This window comes from Dermacentor variabilis, chromosome 2 (assembly GCF_050947875.1).
Source record: "Dermacentor variabilis isolate Ectoservices chromosome 2, ASM5094787v1, whole genome shotgun sequence".
Classification (NCBI taxonomy): domain Eukaryota; kingdom Metazoa; phylum Arthropoda; class Arachnida; order Ixodida; family Ixodidae; genus Dermacentor; species Dermacentor variabilis.
Window position 1 is genome coordinate 3,773,211 of NC_134569.1, and position 26,061 is coordinate 3,799,271.

General features: G+C 46.2%; 1 protein-coding gene across 1 annotated transcript in view; it reads left to right on the forward strand.

The window, feature by feature from the left end:
• Positions 1 to 26,061, forward strand: part of LOC142570246 (uncharacterized) — a 93,180-nt gene that overhangs the window by 4,504 nt on the left and 62,615 nt on the right. The window contains exon 2 of the mRNA XM_075678648.1: positions 2,742 to 2,915. Within this exon, the coding sequence (XP_075534763.1) occupies positions 2,742 to 2,915 (174 nt within the window). The remainder of the gene's footprint in view (positions 1 to 2,741; positions 2,916 to 26,061) is intronic.

A 26,061-nucleotide genomic window follows, 5' to 3' on the forward strand; every position in this document is an offset into this window, starting at 1 on the left:
CGCCATCTAACGTTACGCTCTGGGTTTGAGCTATGCGTCTCGTGCGCATGCGCTGCCAAAATAAAGCGGTGCCTGCTCGTGGTTTCTCGGCCTGAGTGCTTTTGCTTCAGTCCGCCAGAGCCGCGCTGAATGATATGTAACAGCGGGGGAAAACCAACGCGTTTCGCGCGAATCACGGGGCGGCTAGGCAAGCAAGTGCAAGTGATATCGGGTGATCGCGCGTTTCTGAAGCACGTCCAAGTGATAGCGGTGATCGCGCGTTTCAGGCGCAGACCAGGCTAAGAGTGCGAGAATTGGGCCTATATGGTTGTTTGGTGCCTATTTTCGTCTTGTCCGTGTACAGTATGTACTCCGCTACACTTGCAGCGGCATAAAAAGCCCCAGAGCAGCCAAGTTGGCCGCGGTCTGAAAAGACGCGAAATGCGCTTTTAGCAAAATACGCAGTGCTGATACACGCCGAAATACATTAGGGCCGCGGCGAGTGGTGCCTGTGCAGAAATGCGCGGTTATCTGCTATCACTCGCGCTTGCTTGCCTGGCCGTCTCGTTACACTCGTGAAACACGGCGGCATGGCGACGCCCTCGCCGCCGTCGCAGCGTCACAATTGCAGGCAGCGCGCCCCTGGCGGCACGAAACGAACTCGCAAGCCGGTGGCTGGACAAGGAAGCGATGAGCAGGCATGCCTCTGTTTCTGCCGCGCATGCGCGCGGGACGCATAACTCAAACCCAGAGCGCAACGTTAGGTGGCGCTGCCTTGCTCCGCAATGCACCGTCGGCGCGCTCTAGAGAGGGGTGCTCACCACTGTACGAAGACCCCTTGGTGTCATTTCAACGCGAAAACTAAACAATGCCGAACCACACATGCGCTGTGTTGTTGCTCAGTTCTTGCTCACTCCACCCTATTCCTCGGAGAACGTCTCGATGCCTACGGTTTCCCACCTCCACCCATCGTCGTTCTACATGAACCGAAACGAGATTAATGTGGCCCTACTCAACTATACCAGCAAAGCCCAGATGTAGGCGGCAGCAGAGTTTGCTAGTTTTGGGCCAGTTGCCAGAACCTGCGCAACGGGCATAGCCCGGTTTTGCACACATTATAGACCACTTTTCACCGATGTCTCCAAATCTCGTGGTCTAGATCTGGGTACCTGAAATAGCCACGTGCGATATCCTTCATTGCCGTTATTACCAGATGCGATGTCATGAAGGTCCTTTATTAATAAAGAACAGAACGGCTTAGGTAACAGCACGTGGTGACACCACTAGCACCGTGACTTCTGACACCGTCTTGCCTTTCGAAGAACGGTTCAAAATGTTGCAGTTACTGCACGTCGGTTTGCTACACGTGTGTTGTCCTAAGTTGGCGCCACGTCGGGCAATGACGTATAGTTTCCTTGAAACCAAAGTCAGTGGAAGTACTGCAGAAATAGCGCTTCTGCGTGCTGCAAAAAATGGGCACCGAGCCGCCACTGCAGCCGTCTTGCCAGGGGACGCTGTATACAGGCCTATCAACAACCGCCTGCCACAGCATCGAAATAAAAGCGGGACGGCTCCCTCGTGTAAGCCTACGCAGACGACGCGTCTGCCCCTCTACCAATGACGAGGATAGCATAAAACGCATGCACCATCGCTGTCCTCCGGGCGACAACTGGATCCGACAACAGTACGACAAATAGAGGCTTAAAATTTGGAGGACGCTTAAGCTTCCCCTTTAGGAGTGGAACCCACAGCATTCAAAGTCTCCTGCCTGCTTCTCACGCATCCAGGCAACTGCAGCTTATGTAACCGGAATGTTTACCGGGTAACGCTGGCGCCAAACCGCTATGCACGAAGGCGAGCTTTCTGGTAGAAACGCGGCCTCTTGCCCGAGCCGATCCAGGAGATAGTGCATAGCCGCGGCAAAAAAAAAAGAAAACGTCATTTTCAGCTTTCTGTTATTGTTTGCCACTTTTAATCTTTCAGTCCGAGATGATTTAACATAAAAGGCATGCGTTGTCGCTGATTTGTTTCATGATATTTGTTTGTGGGCTGCCATTCTAGAAATTTCGAGGAATTTTGTCAAGAATGTAAGAAAAGGTATGAGCAACTTTAAGTGGTGCGGCAATGTAAGCCAGGTATACCGCATGTCATATAGCAGGGCAGGGCGGATACACATATACCTAAATATATATGGCAATTTTTGCCCACGCCAATGCCGGCTACGGTGCCGACGCCCGACACCGGATTTTCTACGACGCGGGGCCCTTAACGATACCGCGTTAATATCCACGTCTTAAGAACTGTTTCCCTAGGAAGCTTTAGCAGACAACCTGCATACAAGTCGAGAAGCTGGAGTCTTCTCACAGGAGACGTTCGACAACAACAGATGTGCCTGGAAATTGCAGCAACAGCCTGTGCGCATCTAAACATAGCCTCCGGAGAGCATAGAAAATTTCATGCTAGTTGTGAAGCGCCATCTCCCCCTTATCCCACCTAGATATAATATGCACTTGAGTTACCTAAAATAGAAACAATTACTCATAATGACCACTTGCCTGGTGCTAGGGGCGAGGTTTCCGGGTGCAGACATCACAGGAGTCCACTTTCATTCCTACCTAGTGCTTCCAAATTAAAAAAAAAACGCTTTAAAACGCCCTGATGTGGCCAGCCTGCCGTTATTGCAGTGTTTATATGTCCGTATGCCACATACAGCTCTATCCCCGGCCTGCGCAACTCTTGTCCATTTTGTCATGCATGCACAGCGGCGGCGGCAAGCGGAAGCTGTCGATAGCCGCCGCGCTAATAGGTCTGCCCCGACTGGTGTTCCTCGACGAGCCCACTGCCGGCGTGGACGTAGTCGCCAAGACGCGTATATTCGCTGCACTGGCTGACATCATGAACCACTCCGGAATGGCGGTCGTACTCACCTCGCACAGGTAAGGCGACCTCCAACGCGGCGACCTCCAACGCATTCTGGGCTTTTATCGAAAGCTGGTGAACTACGCCTTCGAATTTTTGCGCTTATACACCAGATACTTTGAAGCGGAACAAAATGCGAAGACAGTAGAACAAGCCACGGAAGAGTGGCGCTAGGATGGAAAGGCGACTTTACGATTAGGTGCGCACAGTGCACGCGGGCCATCGTGTACGCGGCGCTTTCACCCGGCACATTCGAGGGAGCGTCGTGCAATCATTCGCGCGCGCCAGATGGGTCGCACCGTATACCTGCACAGCGCAAGGTAAGCCGGCTTCTTCGTAGCAGGTATTAAAACGAACTGCAATGATCGCGCTAATTATCCAGAACGCGACAGCTAGCACGGAAAATAAAATGCTACGTAGTCATGGTAGATTCGGTTCATACCAACACTACAAAGCCACATGCACGCCTAATTTACGGCTATATTATTATGGTCCATGTATGCGCCACATACCCTTGATCTACGCACTGGTCTTCACAGGACACAAGGATTAAGTTCACTAAACGCCAGCAAATATATCTGCAAACAACGGCATGGACAACCATACCTGCACCATTTTTTTCTCTGGTAATTCGGCATTTTGATTACTTATCGACAAGCGATGCTTTATTTCCTGGCGGCGAACATGGGCGCCTGACCGATCGTCCCACGTAAATTTTCACGCCGCCGATGTTCTTGCCGCCAAACGCGGGCAAGCTTTCATAGCCTGTCGTGTGCAATTCCGCCATCTTGTGCAGCTGGTTATCGTTTCTTCAGCCTTAGCGTGGTAACCAGGCTAAGACAGGCGGAATATATATAGCCGAAACAGAAACACGAACTGCACAAGACAATATATATATATATATATATATATATATATATATATATATATATATATATATATATATATATATATATATGTGGTGTCCCACATAACTTGAGCCAATAATTTAAAAGTAACTCCATAATTAAGTTTAATTACCGAAATTTTTAATGATTGGCTGAGGACCCCAAGTCTGATAGTATATTTGTAGAGCACCTTTAGAAACCACCGATCGAGTTGTTCACTTGACGATGCGCCTTACGTAGTCCTTTTTTCCGGGTTGCAAAGAAGGCCTGCGAAATACGAAAAAATCCACGTGACGGAGCGTCTCCGCTGTGGTGGTGTGCTGCTCTCAAGCGTGTGTTCGGTGAACAAGGTCGGCTGCATCGTGACCGGCGACGAGGAAGCGGCAGGGCGTTCTTTCTCTCCTCGGCAGCGCTCGGCCAGCAGCATGCATTTTCGCCGTTATCCGACGGTGAAAATGCACAAATGTACAAACCACGCCTTCAGACGTGGGTTGTACAATTCGCGCGTGGAAGCAATTGGTGGCTCCGAACCTCCGCTATCCTGGCACTACTTTCGTTCGTGTGCACCACCACGTCAAAAACTTTAGCTGCATTGGCCATACGCTCCCATCAGCCTCTGCGCGCTACACGCAATCACGATAGCAGGTTTCTGTGTCGCTTCCTCTGAGGCATGTTCACATAAAAACACATTTCTGAATGTGGCAGTTGAACTATACGGACCCTAGTGCAACCACCTGCCCTACTTATTGGACCACACCTTTCTTATTAGACCACAGACGGGTGCATGGCATGGCAGACTACCAAAGTTACCAAGCGTCACACGTGCAACCTAACATAAGGTTGGCGCCTGCATAGCATCAAACAAAACCAATTTGCTTCCCAAGCGTGAGAGTGCGCCAACTTTTCTGATTCTTCCGCAGCTTGCGACATTTTGTACCACTGCAACACCCTCACGTCTGGGCGTCTTTACTATGTGCACTACCTGCAGGATCGGCTCACGTTGTAAGGAAACACACTGTAACGCTTCAACGCTGGAGCTCAGTAAATGCCTTGTTCCGTCACCGTCATCGTCATGGTGCCATTGTTTGTCGTATTAGAAGGAAAGAGTGCGCCATCTGGTAACACTGTATGGAAAACCAAATTGGCGCCAGGCCAGTTAAGCGCACAGTGCTTCGCATAATGTTTATTCACACTGTGTGTAGGATCAGCATAAATGTTACTATGAAAGATAACTCCGCTCAATGATTCTGTGCACGTTTTCATAAAAGTCGCTTTTATTCCGGGCACGATCCCCTAGACGTTGATGTGTCGAATAACCTTTCTGCGTTAAAAAGTACGCGCATGGCTGACGCTACACAGACACTTTGCTATTGGCAACTCCAGAATCCGTTACTTATGCTGGCAACACTGTCCAAATATTCAAAGATGGCTACGACATCTAAGTCCACGGCGGCTCTTTTGCTTGAAGCATGCGCCCACGCGTTTCTCTTTTGTGGCGTTGAATCGAGGTGTTTCGTCGAAGCCAAAAGATCCCTTGCTGCCGATTACCATACTTTAATCTGTCTCAAAGATTTCAGAGGCAAAACCGCGAAAATGATGGCGCTTTGCGAGCCAACGTCTTGCCTTGCCAGCGAACCACACCATATCTTTCTAAAGAAAAAGAACCTTTGAAGCGAGCCAGAGGTTTAAAAAAATGGAGTTTGTGCGTAGCGCACCTCCGAAAGGTGCCAGCACTCGTTCGCGGCGTTGCTCCACTGGTACAGGTACAACACTTGACTGTTTTCGAGCTTATTGGGCAACTCCGCACTGCGACCCGTGTTGTAGTATACCTCATATAGCAGCACACAATCTATAATCAGTAACGTCTGACCAGCTTTCAGAAGCTAACTATGGTTATTTTGCACTGAGGGTAAATGCTCTAACGTTACCTGTTCAGTGTTTCTTGGTATAAAAGCAAATGAGACCCGTCTGTGAGTCGGGGCCGCACCTTTCATTTCAAATTTAGATGATACGTGTGATCAGGTCGCATGCATCAGATGACTGCTGCTTATTCATGCTTGCAGTACGGAGTGTTCGAGGTAGGGCTCGGGCCAGCGAACACAGCAGACGCCCACCGCCCGTAGAAATTGTCAAACCCTAGTGAAATGCGAGGAGTGAATAACAACCAATCGGACAAAGCTTAGTTCCCTCCAATAGACTTCCACAACATTGCGAAGGTTCTTTCCTTTTTCTTTTTTTTTGTGGGGGGGGGGCATAGTCACTTATCGTAAACGCATGAATTAGAAATGCAATGAACCAGTTGTAATGGACTTTAGGTGTGTGCACTGCGGCGGAAAGCAAGCAAGCGGCGCTATGCGCAGGTCAAATGCTCCAAAGCTGGAATGAGCACTGTTTGCTGGTGCTTCGAAATTTCTTGCGAGTAAATGAACGGACAACTCCATGTGCTGAAGGAGAAAACAGCATATTCTGCTTTCACTGCTAAACTAGAGCATGCTATGAAATTCCGCATCGCGTCATAACATGTGTCATGATCAATGTCAGACCTTCTGAGGCAGTGCCATTCCTGCAACCGTGCTTTCAGACAAAGTACATTAGTGAAAATATTCCTGTTGATTAAAGCTTTATTAACAATGTTGGCAAGAAGGCAACAAACGAAAAAGCTAAATGAAGCTTAAGCGTACATGACTATAATTTATTAAAGCGTCTGCCTGAACGAAGCACACTCCGCGATTTGAAACGCCAGCAAGATATTAGAGAATTTTAGTGCGTCTGGCATTCCGGCAAGCTCGGTTTACCGGTTGAGTGGAGCCGTAATTGTGAGTGGCCACATTGACCAACCAAGCTCAACCACAGAAACACAAAGCCAATTATTATATTCTGCATAGTTGCTGGTGTAAATTTATGACAGCGGCGTAATCGTGTTCGCAATTGCGCCGCTCCCGAAAATTTGCACTTGCAGCGAAGCAGGATGTAGTGAATTACTGCGATTTTAGCTCACTGTTTGTCTGGTGAACTCTATGCCACCAGGTGGCTGCACCACTCCAGCCACTCAAGTTTATGCCCCTGCACATCCGGCAATCCACCCAAACCGCCCCCGTTTGCCGGAATAGCGGACGCTCTAAAAGTCTCAATTGAAAGCAATGTTCTGTTTGCCGGGAAGAAAAATGTCCCGAGTGAAGTGTTTAGAAGAGGCCGGTAGAGTATCATCATCATCGTCGTCATCATCAGCCTGGCTACGCCCACTACAGGACAAAGGCCCCTCCCATACTTCTCCAACTCAAATAAAAAAATCCAAATCATATTTTATTCTCCAGAAAGTATGTGGATGGTCACCTGGGCTAAAAGCTGTAGGAACAGCTTGACGAAGGCCCAGGAAACCATTACATGGCAGCAACAGACAGAGCGACATAACCATAGCAATACAGAATTAGTCATCAAGTCAACTCAAGTACAGCAGTCAAGTACAGCATCAAATCAAGTACAGCAATAACACAGAAGTTTTCTTAAACGACATATGAAAAAATACGGTTTACATGTGCGCAAAGTATGCTCGCAGTTGTTTTTGACCAAAACCAGCAGTATGTTTGTGTTTATTGAGAAAAAATGGCACATTCTGAGCCAAGGATTGCAGCTTGTAACCGGTTGTAAACTGTAGTAAGGACCAAGTGTCAGCACAACGAGTGTTAACTATTGGTGTACGATATTCAAGGGAAGCAAGATGTGTCAGAAAATTACTCATACCTGTGGAAGAAAAGTATGTTATTTGTAACAAACAAAATTCATATATATTATCTACACGGATCAAATTGAAGGATGCTATTGTCAGATTAACACTCGACGTTGGTTCAATGTTAACGATAAGGCGAATAATTTTCCCCTGCAATACAAGAAGCTTGTTCATATTTCTTTTAGCTGTTGTTGCCCATACCAATGTACAATAGTTAATGCGAGAAGGAAATAGGGCGTAATACATTTCTGGTTTAGCACTTGTGGGAAGAAATGTGCGGCAGCGTGAGATTACACCTGTAACTGCAGACAGTTTTCTGGAGATGTAAACAGTATGAGCGTCCCATTTTAGATGGGCAGAAAAATACACACCGAGAACCTTGTGCTCGGTGACCATTTCTATCTGCTGGTCTTGAAGAATGAATGAATTCACCGGAGGAACTGCTTTATTTTGAGCACGAAAAATAACTGCTTTGGATTTAGTTGGGTTTACTTTGATTTTATTTAATCTAGTCCATGGCGATAGATAAGTAAGGATATCGTTGGATTTTGGCTCTAGTGTGCTAATATTACTCCCAGACATTAGTAAGGTGCTATCATCAGCATAGATTACGAATTTTACTGTGGCGTCGATATTTACGATATCATTGATAAAAGTATTAAATAAAAGGGGCCCCATTATTCTTCCTTGTGGCACACCACATGCAATTGGTAAGAATGATGATCTTTGGTTGTTAATATACACGCACTGGTACCTATTTTCTAAGTAGGATATAACTAAGGCCAAAGCTGCACCACGAATTGCATATGATGAAAGCTTAGTAATGAGAATACTGTGATCAATGGAGTCAAATGCTTTACTAAAATCAAGGAAAATTCCGGCTGTCAGTAAATTATTGTTAATATTTTCCAAAATTATTTCCTTCAGGGCTAACAAGGCGGCTTCAGTCGACCACCCCTTCCTAAAACCATACTGTGAGTTTGTGAAAATTCTGTGCTAACATAAAAGTTTGTAATGCGAGAAAAATAATCTTTTCTAATCCCTTCGAAAAAACTGGGAGGACGGAAATGGGACGGTAATTGGACGCAAGGTTGTGATCACCGCCTTTGTACAATGCAGATACCCTTGCACGTTTCATGGAAGTTGGAAGTATACCTGTTTCAAGGACAAGATTAAAAATATGAGCAAGGGCAGACGTTAACAATTCTAATACATACTTAACAGGTTTAATTTGAAAATCGTTTGTATCCAATGATCTACTGTTTTTTAGGCTCATGAATGTGCTGTATATTTCATTGTCATCTGTAGGAGCAAAAAATATGCTTTCAGCACAGCTATAAGCTAGGGTAAGCGTATCCAAAGGAGTACTAGTCGGTCTTGGAGCGTTTACAAAATAATGATTGAAGTATTCAGCTATGTCGCGATCTGCAAGTCACGGCCATTAATAGTTATCTTTCTCGGAATTGAGCGCGAGTCATCCCGTCCAAGGACATTGTTTATAACTTTCCACGCAGCACCAAGTCGTTGCCTATTTATATCTGCAAACAGTTTCTGGTAATATGCAGTCACCGCACGTTTAATCTCCGCGTTTACTTGATTCCTTGTTTTCTTAAATTCCTTCAGTGCGGCTTCGGAACGTGAACGAAGCAAATCATGATAAAGGCGGCTTTTCGTTGTAATCAATTTGAGGTGTTCCCTGTTTATCCATGGTTTTCTCGTTTTCTTTGATGACTGAATTGCGATCAATGGGAAGTGGTTTGCGTACTTGTCGATAAAGATTTTAATAAATTCCCCATATGCATCATTCGGATTGGTTTTGTTCAGAACCGTTGACCAATCACAGGCCTATAAATCTTGTTTGAACATTTCTAAAGTGTCGTGCGTGATGTATTCAATTATAATGGGTTCTTTTAGCTCCCTTGTTGAGAGCAGTTCGTCTGATAGGTCATAACTACAGGGCAATAGTCACTTATGTCAGAAGTTAGAGTACCACAGGTATGTACTTTGGTATTAATATTTGTCAAAATAAAGTCGAGTGCAGATTGAGTAGTGACTGTAACTCGTGTAGATCTTTTGATTAGGTTCAGAAAACCAGAGGAATGCAACACAGTGTTAAATTGTCGAGTAGTGTTGGCATCGTCAAGTATATTTATGTTAAAATCGCCACCGCAGACAAGGCGGCAGTTGTTGCTGCATACATAGTCCAACAATGACGCAAAAAATTATATGAAAGATTTTACGTTACCTGCTGGAGGACGATATACAACACAGATGGTTTCATTTTTGCATTGTACGGTGAGTATTTTGGAATCGGAGGTTGCTTTGCTCAAGTGAGGCACGATTTCACAGTTCTTGTGCCTGTGGGGCACAAGAACTGTGAAATCGTGCCTCACTTCATATAATTTTTTGCGTCATTGTTGGACTATGTATGCAGCGACAACTGCCGCCTTGTCTGCGGTGGCGATTTTAACATAAATATACTTGACGATGCCAGCACTACTCGACAATTTAACACTGTGTTGCATTCCTCTGGTTTTCTGAACCTAATCAAAAGATCTACACGAGTTACAGTCACTACTCATTCCGCACTCGACTTTATTTTGACAAATATTAATACCAATGTTCATACCTGTGGTACACTAACTTCTGACATAAGTGACTATTGCCCTGTAGTTATGACCTATCAGACGAACTGCTCTCAACAAGGGAGCTAAAAGAACCCATTATAATTGAATACATCACGCAGGACACTTTGGAAATGTTGAAACAAGATTTATTGGCCTGTGATTGGTCAACGGTTCTGAACAAAACAAATCCGAATGATGCATATGGGGAATTTATTAAAATCTTTATCGACAAGTACGCAAACCACTTCCCATTGATCGCAATTAAGTCATCAAGAAAACGAGAAAACCATGGATAAACAGAGAACACCTCAAATTGATTACAACGAAAAGCCGCCTTTATCATGATTTGCTTCGTTCTTATGACCTGGTAATCTTAACATATTACATCCGTCGTGATACCACGTCTCTGACAACATCACGATACTAAATTTAAACCCAAATTCATCCAGAAATGAGGTAAGAACATCTTTTCCACTCACAGACCGTGCATTATTATGCAGAAGAGATTCGCAGGATTTTGCAGGAGGTTCAACATGTTTAGAAAGAATGAATTCTTGGTACTTCATAGAAGCATCCATGACGTGCTAGTTAATCTGCGTTATTATCGGAAACAACTCCTATTCCGACTGACAAAATATCCTTTAAAGATCATTTCCATGTGCTATAAGCACGGCAGAGCTGCCATCCGATTGCTTTGCGTAGATTTTGCCGCTGTATGCCCAAACTGACTTCCATTTGTGTTCGTGTTTCTTTTTTACAGTCATCGCAAGTAGTTTTTTGAGCGCGGGACAGAGGTGCTCCTTTACAAAAAACAGGTGCTTTATTGTCAAGGCAGAGGTCGTCATTTGTCAGCCGTGCTTTCTTGGCTTTCTTCAAGACAGCATCCCGTTTTGTGCGCGTCTTGAACTGCACGACAATACTTTTGGTCTTATCAGCCTTTCTTGTGGCCACTCGATGGCAGGCTTCAATGTAACTTACTGTTATCGGTTTTCACAGTACTGCCAATCATAACAAGCAAATCTGTCACGCATTCATTTTCTTTCTGAATGACGCCTTAAATTTCGATGTTTGCCCTTCGCGAGTACTGCTCTGAAGACGCGATTCGATCTTCAGGATGTTGAAATTTACTTTCTGCTGCTAGACATATTTTGCGGAGGGCTTCCTTTTCTGTTGCAAAACATTCTTTCTTCAAGATTTCTGATTCCTGTTTTTGCTTTAGTTCATTAATACTGCTGTGAGCAAAGTCAAGGCTCTGCACAAGATTCCTTTGTTCAGCTTTCAAATCCCTGATGTCATTGCGCAAATCCCTCTCTAGTGATTCGTGAAACACTTTAAGCGCTTGCCTTATTTCATCTTTGAATTTGAGAAGGTCGGCCTCTTTAATCGACATATTGCATGTGGTAGGTGTAGCAAACAGGATCAACGCTGAGAATTATATACTTAGCAAGTAGAATAATTCTAAGAAAAAACTATTTCGGAACAGGGCGGCATTATCGATAAAAATGTTGCAATCAGGGCAGCAGCAGTGACTGCGGAGAAGTATTACAAAATGAGAAGAAAACACAATAGTGTTAGTACTAACCTGCATACAAATAAGAGACGATTGAAACTTGCACTTTTCGCTGTCGCTGCTGCCCTTGTGGCGGTGCGTTGATGCCGGCTTGGCTTTATAGCAGCGGCCACCGGAAGGGCGGCTTCACTGTTCCGGAAAGTCTGTACTACCCCGATGATTTGCTCATTATGACCATGCAGTCCCTGCAATCTTCTTAAACTCATGCGCCCACCTAACTTTCTGCCGCCCCCTGCTATAATTTTCTTCTCTTGGAATCCAGTCCGTAACCCTTAATGACCATCGGTTATCTTCCCTCCTCATTGCATGCCCTGCCAATGCCCATTTATTTTTCTTGATTTCAACAAAGATGTCATTAACTCGCGTTTGTTCCGTCACCCAATCTGCTCTCTTCTTATCCACCCTTAACGTTACACCCATCATTATTCTTTCCATAGCTCGCTGCGTCGTCCTCAATTTAAGTAGAACCCTTTCTTAAGTCTCCAGGTCTTTGCCCCGTAGGGAGTACTGGTACTGGTCGTGAGTACTAAGCAGATAGATAGTTAGATAGATAGTACTTTTATTCATATCAATTATCGCGCACCAAAATGAGGCATTCCAAAGCCTCACCCAGGGCTTGAGTGGCAGCGCCTGGAAGACAGTGAACATTAGCAAAACAAAGGAAAATAGAGATGTTTCAACTAATTCGACAAAAAAATGAGAAATTTTAACAATACAGAGAGACAAATATAGAGACATAAGTATTACAACATCAAATGAGATGACAGTAATGCGAAATTTAGACAATAACACTAGATTAAATAATTATGGGGCAGGAAGCAATGCGGAGAGACATACCGCAAAATTTTTTCTTGGTGTATTTTGTTCTCACGCGGAATAAACTAGCTGGCATAGAATTAAAACAGGCAGGTACATAGTATTGACGTGTGCGCTTTCCGTACCGGGTTGAAGAGCGAGGAATGCAGTAACGGTATTCTGGTGTTAAATCACGTGCAGGAACATATGGAATGTTGAATTGACTGTACCAGAAATGTTTAAGCACAATAGTTTCTGTTAACAAAACAGTAAAACTTGAAAGCTTTAATCTTGTAAAAATATCAATGCTATTACCAATGGGCAGGTCATAGGCAATATTTGTTAAAAGTGAACGCGGAAGCGAATTCACCATGCGCTGCCAGCGAACCGTGCAGAGACCATAAACAGTGATTCCGCATCTAAGCACACTATAGGCTAGAGCGTCTGTAACACATTTACGGACAGAAAAACGCATAAATATCTAATATTATACAGGACACAAGATACATAACGAAATGTTTGGGAAACAAAAGAAAGGTGTGAGTTCTAAGAGAGATCAATGTCGAAGATCAGGCCATGATATTTGACCGAATGCGCACATCTTACTGGTACACAGTTACAATGAAGAGAGGAAGAAGTATGCAAATAAATCATCAACATCAGCCTGGTTACGCCCACTGCAGGGCAAAGGCCTCTCCCATGCTTCAACAACCGCGGTCATGTACTAATTGTGGCCATGTCGTCCCTGCAAACTTCTTGATCTCATCCGCCCACCTAACTTTCTGCCGCCCCCTGCTACGCTTCCCTTCCCTTGGAATCCAGTCCGTAACCCTTAATGACCATCGGTTATCTCCTCTTCTTATTACATGTCCTGCCCATGCCCATTTCTTTTTCTTGATTTCAACTAAGATGTCATTAACTCGCGTTTGTTCCCTCTCACAATCTGCTCTTTTCTTATCCCTTAACGTTACACCTATCATTCTTCTTTCCGTAGCTCGTTGCGTCGTCCTCAATTTGAGTAGAACCCTTTTCGTAAGCCTCCAGGTTTCTGCCCCGTAGGCGAGTACCGGTAAGACACAGCTGTTATACACTTTTCTCTTGAGGGATAATGGCAACCTGCGGTTCATGATCTGAGGATGCCTGCCAAACACACCCCAGCCCATTCTTATTATTCTGATTATTTACGTCTCATGATCCGGATCCGCCGTCACTACCTGCCCTAAGTAGATGTATTTCCTTACCACTTCCAGTGCCTCGCTACCTATTGTAAATTGCTCTTCTCTTCCAAGACTGTTAAACATTGCTTTAGTTTTCTGCAGATTAATTTTTAGACCCACTATTCTGCTTTGACTATCCAGGTCAGTGAGCATGCATTGCAATTGGTCCCCTGAGTTACTAAGCAAGGCAATATCATTAGCGAATCGCAAGTTACTAAGGTATTCTCCATTAACTTTTATCCCAAATTCTTCCCAATCCAGGTCTCTGAATACCTCCTGTAAGCATGCTGTGAATAGCATTGGAGAGATCGTATCTCCCTGCCTGACACCTTTCTTTATTGGGATTTTGTTGCTTTCATTATGGAGGACTACGGTGGCTGTGGAGCCGCTATAGAGATCTTTCAGTATGTTTACATAGGGCTCTTCTACACCCTGGTTCCGTAATGCCTCCATGACTGCTGAGGTTTCGACAGAATCAAACGCTTTCTCGTAATCAATGAAAGCTATATATAAGGGTTGGTTATATTCCGCACATTTCTCTATCACCTGATTGACAGTGTGAATATGGTCTATTGTTGAGTATCCTTTACGAAATCCTGCCTGGTCCTTCGCTTGGCAGAAGTCTGAAGTGTTCCTGATTCTATTTGCGATTATCTTAGTAAATACTTTGTAGGCAACTGACAGTAAGCTGATCGGTCTATAATTTTTCAAGTCTTTGGCGTCCTCTTTCTTATGAATTAGGATTATGTTAGCGTTCTTCCAAGATTCCGGTACGCTCGAGGTTATGATGCATTGCGTATACAGGGTGGCCAGTTTCTCTAGAACAATCTGACCACCATCCTTCAACAAATCTGCTGTTACCTGGTCCTCCCCAGCTGCCTTCCCCCTTTGCATAGCTCCTAAGGCTTTCTTTACTTCTTCTGGCGTTACCTGTGGGATTTCGAATTCCTCTAGGCTATTCTCTCTTCCATTATCGTCGTAAGTGCCACTGGTGCTGTATAAATCTCTGTAAGACTCCTCAGCCACTTGAACTATCTGATCAATATTAGTAATAATATTGCCGTCTTTGTCTCTTAACTCATACATGTTATTCTTGACTATTCCTAGTTTCTTCTTCACTGCTTTTAGGCTTCCTCCGTTCCTGAAAGCATGTTCAATTCTATCCATATTATAGTTCCGTATGTCAGCTGTCTTACGCTTGTTGATTAACTTCGAAAGTTCTGCCAGTTTTATCCTAGCTGTAGGGTTAGAGGCTTTCATACATTGGCGTTTCTTGGTCAGATTTTTCGTCTCCTGCGATAGCTTACTGGTGTCCTGTCTAACGGAGTTACCGCCGACTTCTATTGCATGCTCCTTAATGATGCCCACAAGATTGTCGTTTATTGCTTCAACACTAAGATCCTCTTCCTGAGCTAAAGCCGAATACCTGTTCTGTAGCTTGATCCAGAATTCCTCTATTTTCCCTCTTGCCGCTAACTCATTGATCGGCTTCCAATGTGCCAGTTTCTTCCGTTCCCTCCTCAGGTCTAGGCTAATTCGAGTTCTTACCATCCTATGGTCACTGAAGCGCAGGTAGCCGAGCACTTCCACATCTTGTATGGTGCCACGGTTAACACAGTGTGAAGTTTATTTGATTTCTAGTCTAGTCGGTACAGTATCAGTCATCACCTTTTCCCAATGGGAAGTTTCTTATCCAAGTCACTCCATAATGCGCATCTTCTGCGTCTTTCGAGAACAGATAAAATCACACATTGCTGTCTTCACCCCCGTGATGGCACGCCTAGTGGTACACAACAAGCATTTCGACATAGGATTATATATATTTTTCATTTTCGGGCTCGGGCGCAGCGGCATTGCGATGATTTGAAAACTAAGAACCTAGTGCGAGACCTTCAGAAATATTTTGTGCTTCTTCTTCAGTAAAATACATCAACTTAAATTGATAAAGCATGCATCACGCTAGTTTCGTCGCGTATATTGCTGCCCTCATACCGGGAAGTCGTCGCTCAAAACCGTCGCTCGCGTGGAGTTCGGCTTGCAGACGACCAGTGAACGCGAAAGCCATCGCCTCGCTTGTAGCGCTGGCGCTGTCGCGTGCAAGATCACTTGTAAGGGGTTTATACTTTACTCCCTATATGTACGAGCCGATTGCGAAGAGCCGGCCTCTCTAAGAAGCAAAAAATGCTGGTGCAAGCACTGCTTTCCACGCGAACGAAGGCGAAGTGTTAGCAGCTCCTTGTGTTGGAAATGTTCTTTGGCGAGTATGTTTTTTGCTAAGCTGCATTCAGCGTTCCAGTGAGTACGTTTCCGGGCAAACAACTGTAGTGTTATGTTCCTGCATGCCTCCTCGTAGAACGTAAGCGGTGATGCGATCTTCAGCATTTGGGCGCTGCCCCAAAGCTGTCGGCAATCTACACAGGCGGTTTAAACGCGGGAAAAGTGTACCGCCTGTTGTAGCACGTGTAGTATAGAACCTTCATCAGCGCGCCATCCGCACGCTACTCGTAACCGGCGAATTCCGTCGGCTACGTGAGATGGTCGGTTTCTTATGTGTGCGAGAGAAGGGCGAGCGCAGCGGCTTGGCGTGAGCAGGCTTTCCAGCACATGCAAAATTTACGCTTGCACTACGTTATGGTAGCTACATGCAGGCTGTTTCACAACACACGTGCGAATAAAAAATTCACGGCGCTTGGCGATGAAACCTGCGTCAAGGGTGGGCGATAAACATGCGCCTTCCGTTCAGCGTGCTAACTACTTTTTTAGGAGAAACCAAAGCACGCATTATTGATAAACTCCGGTAGTAATCGTCACGGAAGTGGTTAGAGCACAACACTGTTGTTCTTGAGCGCTTGAAGTTGTTTCGCTTCACAGCAGCCCCCCACTTAGCTCAAAGCTTGTTGTCTTGCAGGAACTAATGGAACATCGGAACGTCGTCGCGGCCGCTGGTGTTCGTGTAAGCGTAGGCTGCACAGAACGCCGGCATGATCGGCCTGCAAGTTCAATTGATGCTGCGCACGTCAACTACCACTCCTATATACACACAAATAAAGGAATGTAGGGTCGAGCGAAGCAGATTAGGACGGCACGCACGCAGAAATAAGCCCGGCAAGGCACGGTCGCGGAGACTGCGAAGGAGCGGAACACCAGTGTTGACGTCACTAAGCCGCGGTTTCCCGTCTCCGCTCGCATCGTCAGCGTCAGCAGCAGCGCGCGGCGCTCGACGGGGACCGGAGCTACAGCGCAATTTTAACCGACGATTGCGTCGCTCCTAAGTGAAAAATCCTCCCCAAAATTTTACCTTCATGGTTTATAAGGTTCCCGCATCCGTATATGACCGTCTTATTGAATTCGACAGACTCTTCAGCTTCCCTTCAACGACCACGATGCGTGAGGATTCGGCTTTGTGTGAACGAAAAACCTCGACGAATCTGTCATATGAGTCTGCAGGGGACACACTGTAAATAAAAGAATCCCAATCGTACTTTTCTATTCTTTCATCAAGACGCCTATAATCAAGTACTGATAGCTTTTGCTGGCTGCGCAAAGGTGCAGGGTGGTTGACACCATCCGTTAACGAGCAGCAGATAAAATAGTAGTCTGCAAGCTTGATTTCAACCACAGCAGACCGCGCCAACAGGTTTTCAGAACGACGTTTATGTGATCTATGCAAGACGAGACCAGCTGCCAAGATAAGTATTCCTCACGCGTAGGACTGTGGATTTTAGTCTCTAGTCCCTACTTTGATAAATGTCAAGATAATCTGCAACCGTTGGAGCATTGGGGCGTAGAATATCGATATTCATATCACCGATAATGCACACGTGTTCTTCACGAGAAAGCGGTGATATTGCATAATCAAGCTCGACTAAAAAGATTCGACCGTTACAACACCGAGGGCGGTAAATTATGTGAAGAACCAACGACAACCAAGGTGTACTTAGGGAGAGCGCAACTACATCTCCTTGAGTAAAAGGAATACTAATTTTAGAAACAGACCAAGAATCTTTAACAAAAACTGCGATTCCTCCTCCTGTTCATTCTAGTCGAGTGTAAGAATCTAACTGGTAACCTGGCAGCGTGAAATGTGATAACACATCTGACGAAACGTTCACTTCCGTGAAAGCAACAACGTCAAAACTTGAATGAAAAGAGTGAGTTAGCGCACAAAAATGGTCCCTGTGTTTCCGTATACTGCGAATATTAACATCAGTAAACTGAAATGAATTGCCTGTGTGATTCTGAAAGAACTACCGGACTTCAGAAAAATCGGAACACTTCACGAAACCAATGTCAGACATGGTTATGTTAGTTTTTAAAGATCTGAATGCTTGTTGATACGAATGAGAGGTGTGCCTTCGGACTGTTTTACAAGGACCTTCCCATTTTTGGCCCAGTTGAACTGAAAACATTTTTCTTGGCCACGACACCTTGCTAGTCGGAACAACTTCCGATTAACCCAAGACAGGTTATTGTTCAAAAACAGCCGATGAGACTGATCGTCTTGCACCAAATCAGGAAGGCCCTTCCGGGCCCCGGGCCATTTCTGCTTAACATAAATTTAGTGGGTTTGCACTAGAATTGGTGAAATATAGTCGCCTCTGCATGGCAGCCGATGCACTGCCGAGATATATGCTGCTTGAAAATCGGTTATGTTTAGCTTGCCTACTAAGGTACGTGAGAAAGAGCGTAAGTTTTCATCAGATTTGACGGGAAGGCCGTGAATCTCGAAGTTACATCTACTGTGTTGTTCGAGGTCATTAATCTACCCACTCATCCTGTCAATCACCTGTCTCTGGGAAAATACTGTTGAAGGGAGCGATTGAACGTGTGATCGAAGGTCTGCAAGCTCAGTCTGATTAGTGGCCACTGTAGCAAGCACCGAGTCATACCGTGACGAAAGGAAATCAATAGCGGACTCTATGTCCTCGACTGCTGAAGCAAACTTTTCACTAGTTTCCTTGACCAACAATAGTTCTTCAATTTTCATCATCAGTGCTGAAACAGTTGTAGTCAAAGAATCTAGTTTCTTATTCAGAGCAGATAGTTGCTGCGAGAATGAACCATCACCTGGGTTGGATGCTACGTCTGGTTGCTTAACCGAATCGACCTTGCCTGAAGGACACTTCCACGTTTCACGTGTTACTGCACCCATCTTCTTGTAGGCATTATCAGTAACTGATGAGCAGTTTTTCCCCAGGTTCAATTCGCCCTCACAGGTAGAACAACTCATAAATTGCCCGTCTTTCGTTATGCCTTTTCAGCAAGAAGTACACAAAGAAGACATGGTGCAGTCAGCGGGAAAACCCGAAAAGTGATGAATTACAAGAGGCGTAATAAACGCTCACCTGCCAAAAACGAAGCAAACGTTCAGTCCACGACAAAGGTTTGCCGCTGACTGCAATGTTCCACAAAGTTGACGGCCTTTAAATAATCGGTGATCGACGCCAGGGGGACATTATTAGCAGGTCCAGAGCCAATGAAGTCAAGGATGGCTTGCTACGTCGAAACTGCAGCTTCCCCTGGATCCGCATGGCGTAGATCAGTCAACAGAAACAGTTGCGAAGATGATAGCCGTTCAAGATAGGAGCGGTTTTCCAGCTGATACTGTTTCACAGCTTGCAGAACCTGCCAAAAAGGTAGCAAACGTTTAGTCCAGGACAAAGCTTTGCCGATGACTGCGCTGTATTCCCTTATCACTTCCAGTACCTCACTACATATCGTAAACTGTTCTTCTCTCTCCAAGACTGTTAAACATTACTTTAATTTTGTGCAGATTAATCTTTAAACCTGCCCTTCTGCTTTGCCTGTCCAGATCAGTGAGCAAGCAGTACAGTTCGTCCCCTGAGATACTACGCAAGGTAATATCATTAGCAAATCGCAATTTACTTAGGTATTCTCCATTACCTCTTATCCCTAATTCTTCCTAATCCAGGCCTCTGAATACCTCCTGTAAACATGCTGTGAATAGCATTGCAGACATCGTATCTCCCTGCGTGACGCCATTCTTTATTAGGATTTTGTTGCCTTCTTTATGGAGGACTACGGTGGCTGTGGAGCCGCTATAGATATCTTTCAGTATTTTTACACACGGCTGGTATACACCCTGATTCCGTAATGCCTGCATGACTGCTGAGGTTTCGACTAAATCAAACGGTTGCTTGTAATCAATTAAAGCTATATGTAAGGGCTCGTTATATTACGCACATTTCTCTATGACCTGAGTGATAGTGTGAATATGGTCTATTGTTGAGTAGCCTATACGGAATCCTGCCTGGTCATTTGCTTGACAGATGTCTAAGGTGTTCCTGATTATATTTGCGATTACCTTAGTAAATACTTTGTAGGCAACGGACAATAAGCTGATCGGTCTATAATTTTTCAATTCTTTGGCGTCCCCTTTCTTATGGATTAGGATTATATTAGCGTTCTTCCAAGATTCCGGTACGCTCGAGGTTATGATGCAGTGCGTATACAGGGTGGCCAGTTTCTCTAGAACAATCTGACCACCATCCTTCAACAAATCTGCTGTTACCTGACCCTCCCCAGCTGCCTTCCCCCTTTGCATAGCTCCTAAGGCTTTCTTTACTTCTTCTGTCGTTACCTGTGGGATTTCGAATTCCTCTAGGCTATTCTCTCTTCCATTATCGTCGTAAGTGCCACTGGTGCTGTATAAATCTCTGTAAGACTCCTCAGCCACTTGAACTATCTGATCAATATTAGTAATAATATTGCCGTCTTTGTCTCTTAACTCATACATGTTATTCTTGACTATTCCTAGTTTCTTCTTCACTGCTTTTAGGCTTCCTCCGTTCCTGAAAGCATGTTCAATTCTATCCATATTATAGTTCCTTATGTCAGCTGTCTTACGCTTGTTGATTAACTTCGAAAGTTCTGCCAGTTTTATCCTAGCTGTAGGGTTAGAGGCTTTCATACATTGGCGTTTCTTGGTCAGATTTTTCGTCTCCTGCGATAGCTTACTGGTGTCCTGTCTAACGGAGTTACCGCCGACTTCTATTGCACGCTCCTTAATGATGCCCACAAGATTGTCGTTTATTGCTTCAACACTAAGATCCTCTTCCTGAGCTAAAGCCGAATACCTGTTCTGTAGCTTGATCCAGAATTCCTCTATTTTCCCTCTTGCCGCTAACTCATTGATCGGCTTCCAATGTGCCAGTTTCTTCCGTTCCCTCCTCAGGTCTAGGCTAATTCGAGTTCTTACCATCCTATGGTCACTGAAGCGCAGGTTGCCGAGCACTTCCACATCTTCCACACTTCCACACTTCCAGTCGGTACAGTATCAGTCATCACCTTTTCCCAATGGGAAGTTTCTTATCCAAGTCACTCCATAATGCGCATCTTCTGCGTCTTTCGAGAACAGATAAAATCACACATTGCTGTCTTCACCCCCGTGATGGCACGCCTAGTGGTACACAACAAGCATTTCGACATAGGTGTGATGTTGTTAGGATCGTCACGTTGCAAAGCGTGTGACGCGAAGAAGATGGAGGAGACGGTGCATGATTAGCAAACACACGACAATTATATTAGACGGCACATAATCGCGAAGAATACCTTCAACTAGAACCACGCATGTCAGGCTGTTCGTAAGCAAGACAAATATAGTCTCACGAGGTTGCGGTTGAAGGCCGGAGTGTGGTGAGACGTTGAGTCCTTGCGGTGGAGCACTCGCTGGTATGAGGACGACCGGCGTGGTAGAGCAGACGCAGCAGCACGGGCAGGAAAAGGTGGACGGCCCACAGCTCCGTAGACGAGAACCGGCCACTCGGTCGCCCGGTCACTCGAACCTCGCGCGTAGAAGCGGGTTCCAAGATGCCGGCAGGCCGACCTGGGGCCTCGTGCAAGGCCCGAGGCCCCGAGGCGCTCCTCGTCTCGACGACGGACGCTCACTCTCCCGAACCTCGCGCGTAGATGCGGGTTCGAGGCTGCAGCAGGCCGTTCCGGGGTCTCGTGCCGTGCAACGACCCGAGGCGCTCCCTGTCCCGAAGACGGACGCTTGGTCAGGTGAACCTCACCGGTAGATGTGGGTTCCGTGGGCCCGGTGGCCCTAGTCGCGCCGGTGTTCCAACGATCTCCGTTGCGCGAGACCCTTCTCATCCACTGCACGAGCCTCCCTCGTCTTTCTTTTTCTCTTGTTGAGGACGGCCGCAATGTCGTCTGCTCTTGCGCTCGGTAGTTTGTGCGCACTTCTTCACAATCACCCCCTACTTAAGAAAGCTCTTTCGTTCAAAGAACTTAAGGGTACTCGATAGCTGCTGGTCCACCGTAGCACACACACACCACAAGAGTATAGCCACTGCACCGCATATCCGAGCACCGCACACTCGGTACGTCTGAGTACACATAAAAATTACTACAACACTACAGTGTCGAGCACCGCACACTCGGTATGTAAGAGTACACATAAAAATTACTACAACACTAGAGTTCCGAGCACCGCACACTCAGCATGATGACTACCTTAACAAGACACAACACCACCATAGAGGGTGAAAAAAAAAATCCACAAAACCAACATGCCAGGAAATGTTGTTCAATATTAAAGTTGCCCCGGTTTGAAGTGCTTGCTATTACAACACCATGTTGAGACACCATGTTTAAAACACCCTGAGAGAGCGATTCCAACAGACTCGCGTCGGCCGCCGCTTCTTTTCCTTGAAACGGTACGCATGTCGATTGTCATTTTCGGTGTCATCAGTCTGACAAGCAGCTGACGCTTTCGGTAACGGCGGTGATGTAGGTACCCGTTCTTCATACTTCTTCAGTAGATTTACATGAAATAGTGTCGTCCTTGTCCCGAGGTCAATAACGTAATCGACGTCATTTTTCCTCTCAAGTACAGTGAATGGCCCTCTCCACGTAAGAATCAATTTGTTGTTGTCCGAAGGCAGCAGTAGCAAAACCTTGTCTCCAACGGCTAAATGACGTGGTCTGGCCTTCCGGTCATAGTGTTTCTTCTGTAAAAGTTTAGCTTTTTGAAGCTCCTCCTTGGCCAAACGACAAGTGTCTTCAAGACGCGTCCGTAACTCAACTACATACCCGTATGAGGTTTTTGCGTCATCATCAATATGATGACCTGTCCATAATTCTTTCAATATCGCCATGGGTCCTCTGACATAACGGCCATACAACAAGTCGAAGGGTGAAAAACCCAGGCTTGACTGAGGGACTTCGCGATAAGCAAAAAGCAAGGGTGCCAAGTAACGGTCCCATTTTTTCGGGCTCTCTTGACACATTCGTCTTATCATATGTTTAAGGGTGCCATTGAACCTCTCCACCAGGCCATTTGCCATCGGATGATATGGAGTTGTTGGCAACTGCGTAAAAGAGAGAAGACGGCTTAGCTCCTTCATCAGGCGTGACGAGAATGATGTGCCTCTGTCACTGATTATCTCCTGTGGGACTCCCACACGAGAGAACATCTCTAGAAGTGCCTCAGCTATTTTTTCTGTTTCAATGCTTGGCAGTGCCACAGCGTCAGGATACCGCGTTGCCATATCGACCATTGTCAGAACGTACTTATTCCCTTTCTCTGACATGGGAGTTAATGGTCCCACAATGTCAATGGCAACTCTCTTAAACGGGGTATCAATGACGGGAGTATTTCCCAATGGTATTCGACCTATTAGATGTTTGGGAAAAGTCCTCTGGCACGTATCGCACGATTTAACAAATCGCGTGATGTCTGATTGGAATCCAGGCCAGTAGAACTCTTCGCTCACACGGTCTGTGGTTCGCTTTATTCCTTGATGTCCGGCAAGGATCCCTTCGTGAGCCATTTTCATCACAAAATGACGAAGGCTTCTGGGTACGACAAGCTGTTCCATTTGTTTCTTTGACCGCAGTGTGTATCTTCGGTAAAGAATTCCCTCCTTTATAAAGAATTGGACGTCGGCGAACCTAGTCTTCATCTCTTGGTCCACTGCTTCAATGCATTTACGTAGACTGCTCTCCTCCCTTTGCCTGCTTTTCAAGTCGATTGGGCTGATGTCTAGGGGGTTTATAGCTGGTACTGGTAATGAAGGCGGACTTGATCTTGGCTGTCTGGTTGTCGCCGCCACTTCCGACTTGTCCCTGGTTTCACTAGCACCCGATGATAAAATGTCAGCAGAGATGGATTCATTAGTAAAACCGTTTCCACCTTCTGATCTAAAGCAATCATCCGCAGCGCTCGGTGTATAAAGACGTCTTTTCCATTCATTGTCAGGATTGGAGGCATTCCGTACGCCTTTCACATTTCCCAGGACAACATCATATAAGGGATTGTCCATGCATAAAACTCTAGTCTTGCCTGTGAAGAACGGTGACGCGATCTCCACGGTTGCTTCAGGTAGCTTCAACAATCTTCTATCCAGGAGACACACCGAGGAAATTTTTCCTGTCAGCTTACTGTCTGGTACAAGGGACCTCTTGACAATAATACAGTCACATCCCGTATCTCGCAAGACAGTAGCGGGATGTCCTTCAAGCACACCTTCGGCAGCAGGCATAGACTCTTCGTCTTGTTTACGCGTCTGCGTTCTCCCGCGTTCCAAACTTCCGGGAACTCGACGCAAGGTCTGTGTCTCTTCGGTTACTGCCTTGGACATGTCTACTTGTTGCATCGAGCACGAAGCCTTCTCAGTACTGTTGGGTTTTTTGGGGCAGTCACCTGTCTTGTGCCCAGTGCGGCGGCACTTTCCACAGAAAGATGTATTTGTATTTGGACCCTTCGTATTGGTCCAGCAATCAGCAGCTCTGTGACCGCGTTTACCACAAAGAAAGCAGCGTGGTCTTTCCTTTTCTTCTTGTCGCTCAGGAGTTCGAGCTTGACCTGGTGGCTTGCTAGTATCCCTCTCGTTTTTACCTTTGCCAAGGTTAACTAACCCTTGCGCCTCCAGGTAATGATCTGTAGCTTCCGCTAGCTTGTCAAGTCCCTGACAGTTCCTCTCTCTCAAAAAGACTGCCAGTTTCTCATGGCAAGTCATCAGAAACTGTTCTGAGACAATCTTGTCCCGCAGAGCATCGTATGTCCGGTCCGTATTGGCCATTTCTTGCCAGTGATCAAAGTATCCCAATAGACGACCGGCAAACTGTCTACCAGTTTCGGAATTATCGGGTTTCGCCGACCGAAACTTCCTTCGGTAGCCTTCCTCCGTGAATCTGAAGCGTTGCAAAAGCGTCTGTTTTAATGTCGCATAGTCCATGGCATGATCCGGTGCCATTCTACCGACGACACTTAGAGCTACGCCTGTCAAACAGAGGCTCAGCGATAGGGCCCATTTGTCGTGTGGCCAGCCCTGGCTCGTTGCGACGCGCTCAAATCGTTGAATGTATGCATCCAACTCATCGCGTTCTTCGTTAAATGGTGGGATTAGCTTGTGCGGACTTTGGTAGCTCTCGGAAGCACCTGCGTGCACACTCTCTGTAAGCTGCGTAGTACTCATGCTACCCGCTGTCGCGTCTAACTCCCTCAACTTTAACTTGAGCTCGAGCACTTCCCTTTCAGCCTTTAATCTAGCTAGCGCTTCGGCATCAGCTTCTTTTGCTGCATTGCGTTCAGCCAGACGTGCTTCACGCGCTTCCCTTTCGCGTGCGCGCTCTTCGTCTACCCATTGTTTCAGTGCCGGGCCAGTCAACCCCAGTTCTTTTCCAATTGCCGTAAGCTTGTCTGTCTCCATCCTCACCCGTCAGACACGCATATGCAATGTGCTGCTCTTCTCGATAGCGTAAGAGCAGTCCTGTTCGCGGACGCCAGATATGTGATGTTGTTAGGATCGTCACGTTGCAAAGCGTGTGACGCGAAGAAGATGGAGGAGACGGTGCATGATTAGCAAACACACGACAATTATATTAGACGGCACATAATCACGAAGAATACCTTCAACTAGAACCACGCATGTCAGGCTGTTCGTAAGCAAGACAAATATAGTCTCACGAGGTTGCGGTTGAAGGCCGGAGTGTGGTGAGACGATGAGTCCTTGCGGTGGAGCACTCGCTGGTATGAGGAGGACCGGCGTGGTAGAGCAGACGCAGCAGCACGGGCAGGAAAAGGTGGACGGCCCACAGCTCCGTAGACGAGAACAGGCCACTCGGTCGCCCGGTCACTCGAACCTCGCGCGTAGAAGCGGGTTCCAAGATGCCGGCAGGCCGACCTGGGGCCTCGTGCAAGGCCCGAGGCCCCGAGGCGCTCCTCGTCTCGACGACGGACGCTCGCTCTCCCGAACCTCGCGCGTAGATGCGGGTTCGAGGCTGCAGCAGGCCGTTCCGGGGTCTCGTGCCGTGCAACGACCCGAGGCGTTCCCTGTCCCGAAGACGGACGCTCGGTCAGGTGAACCTCACC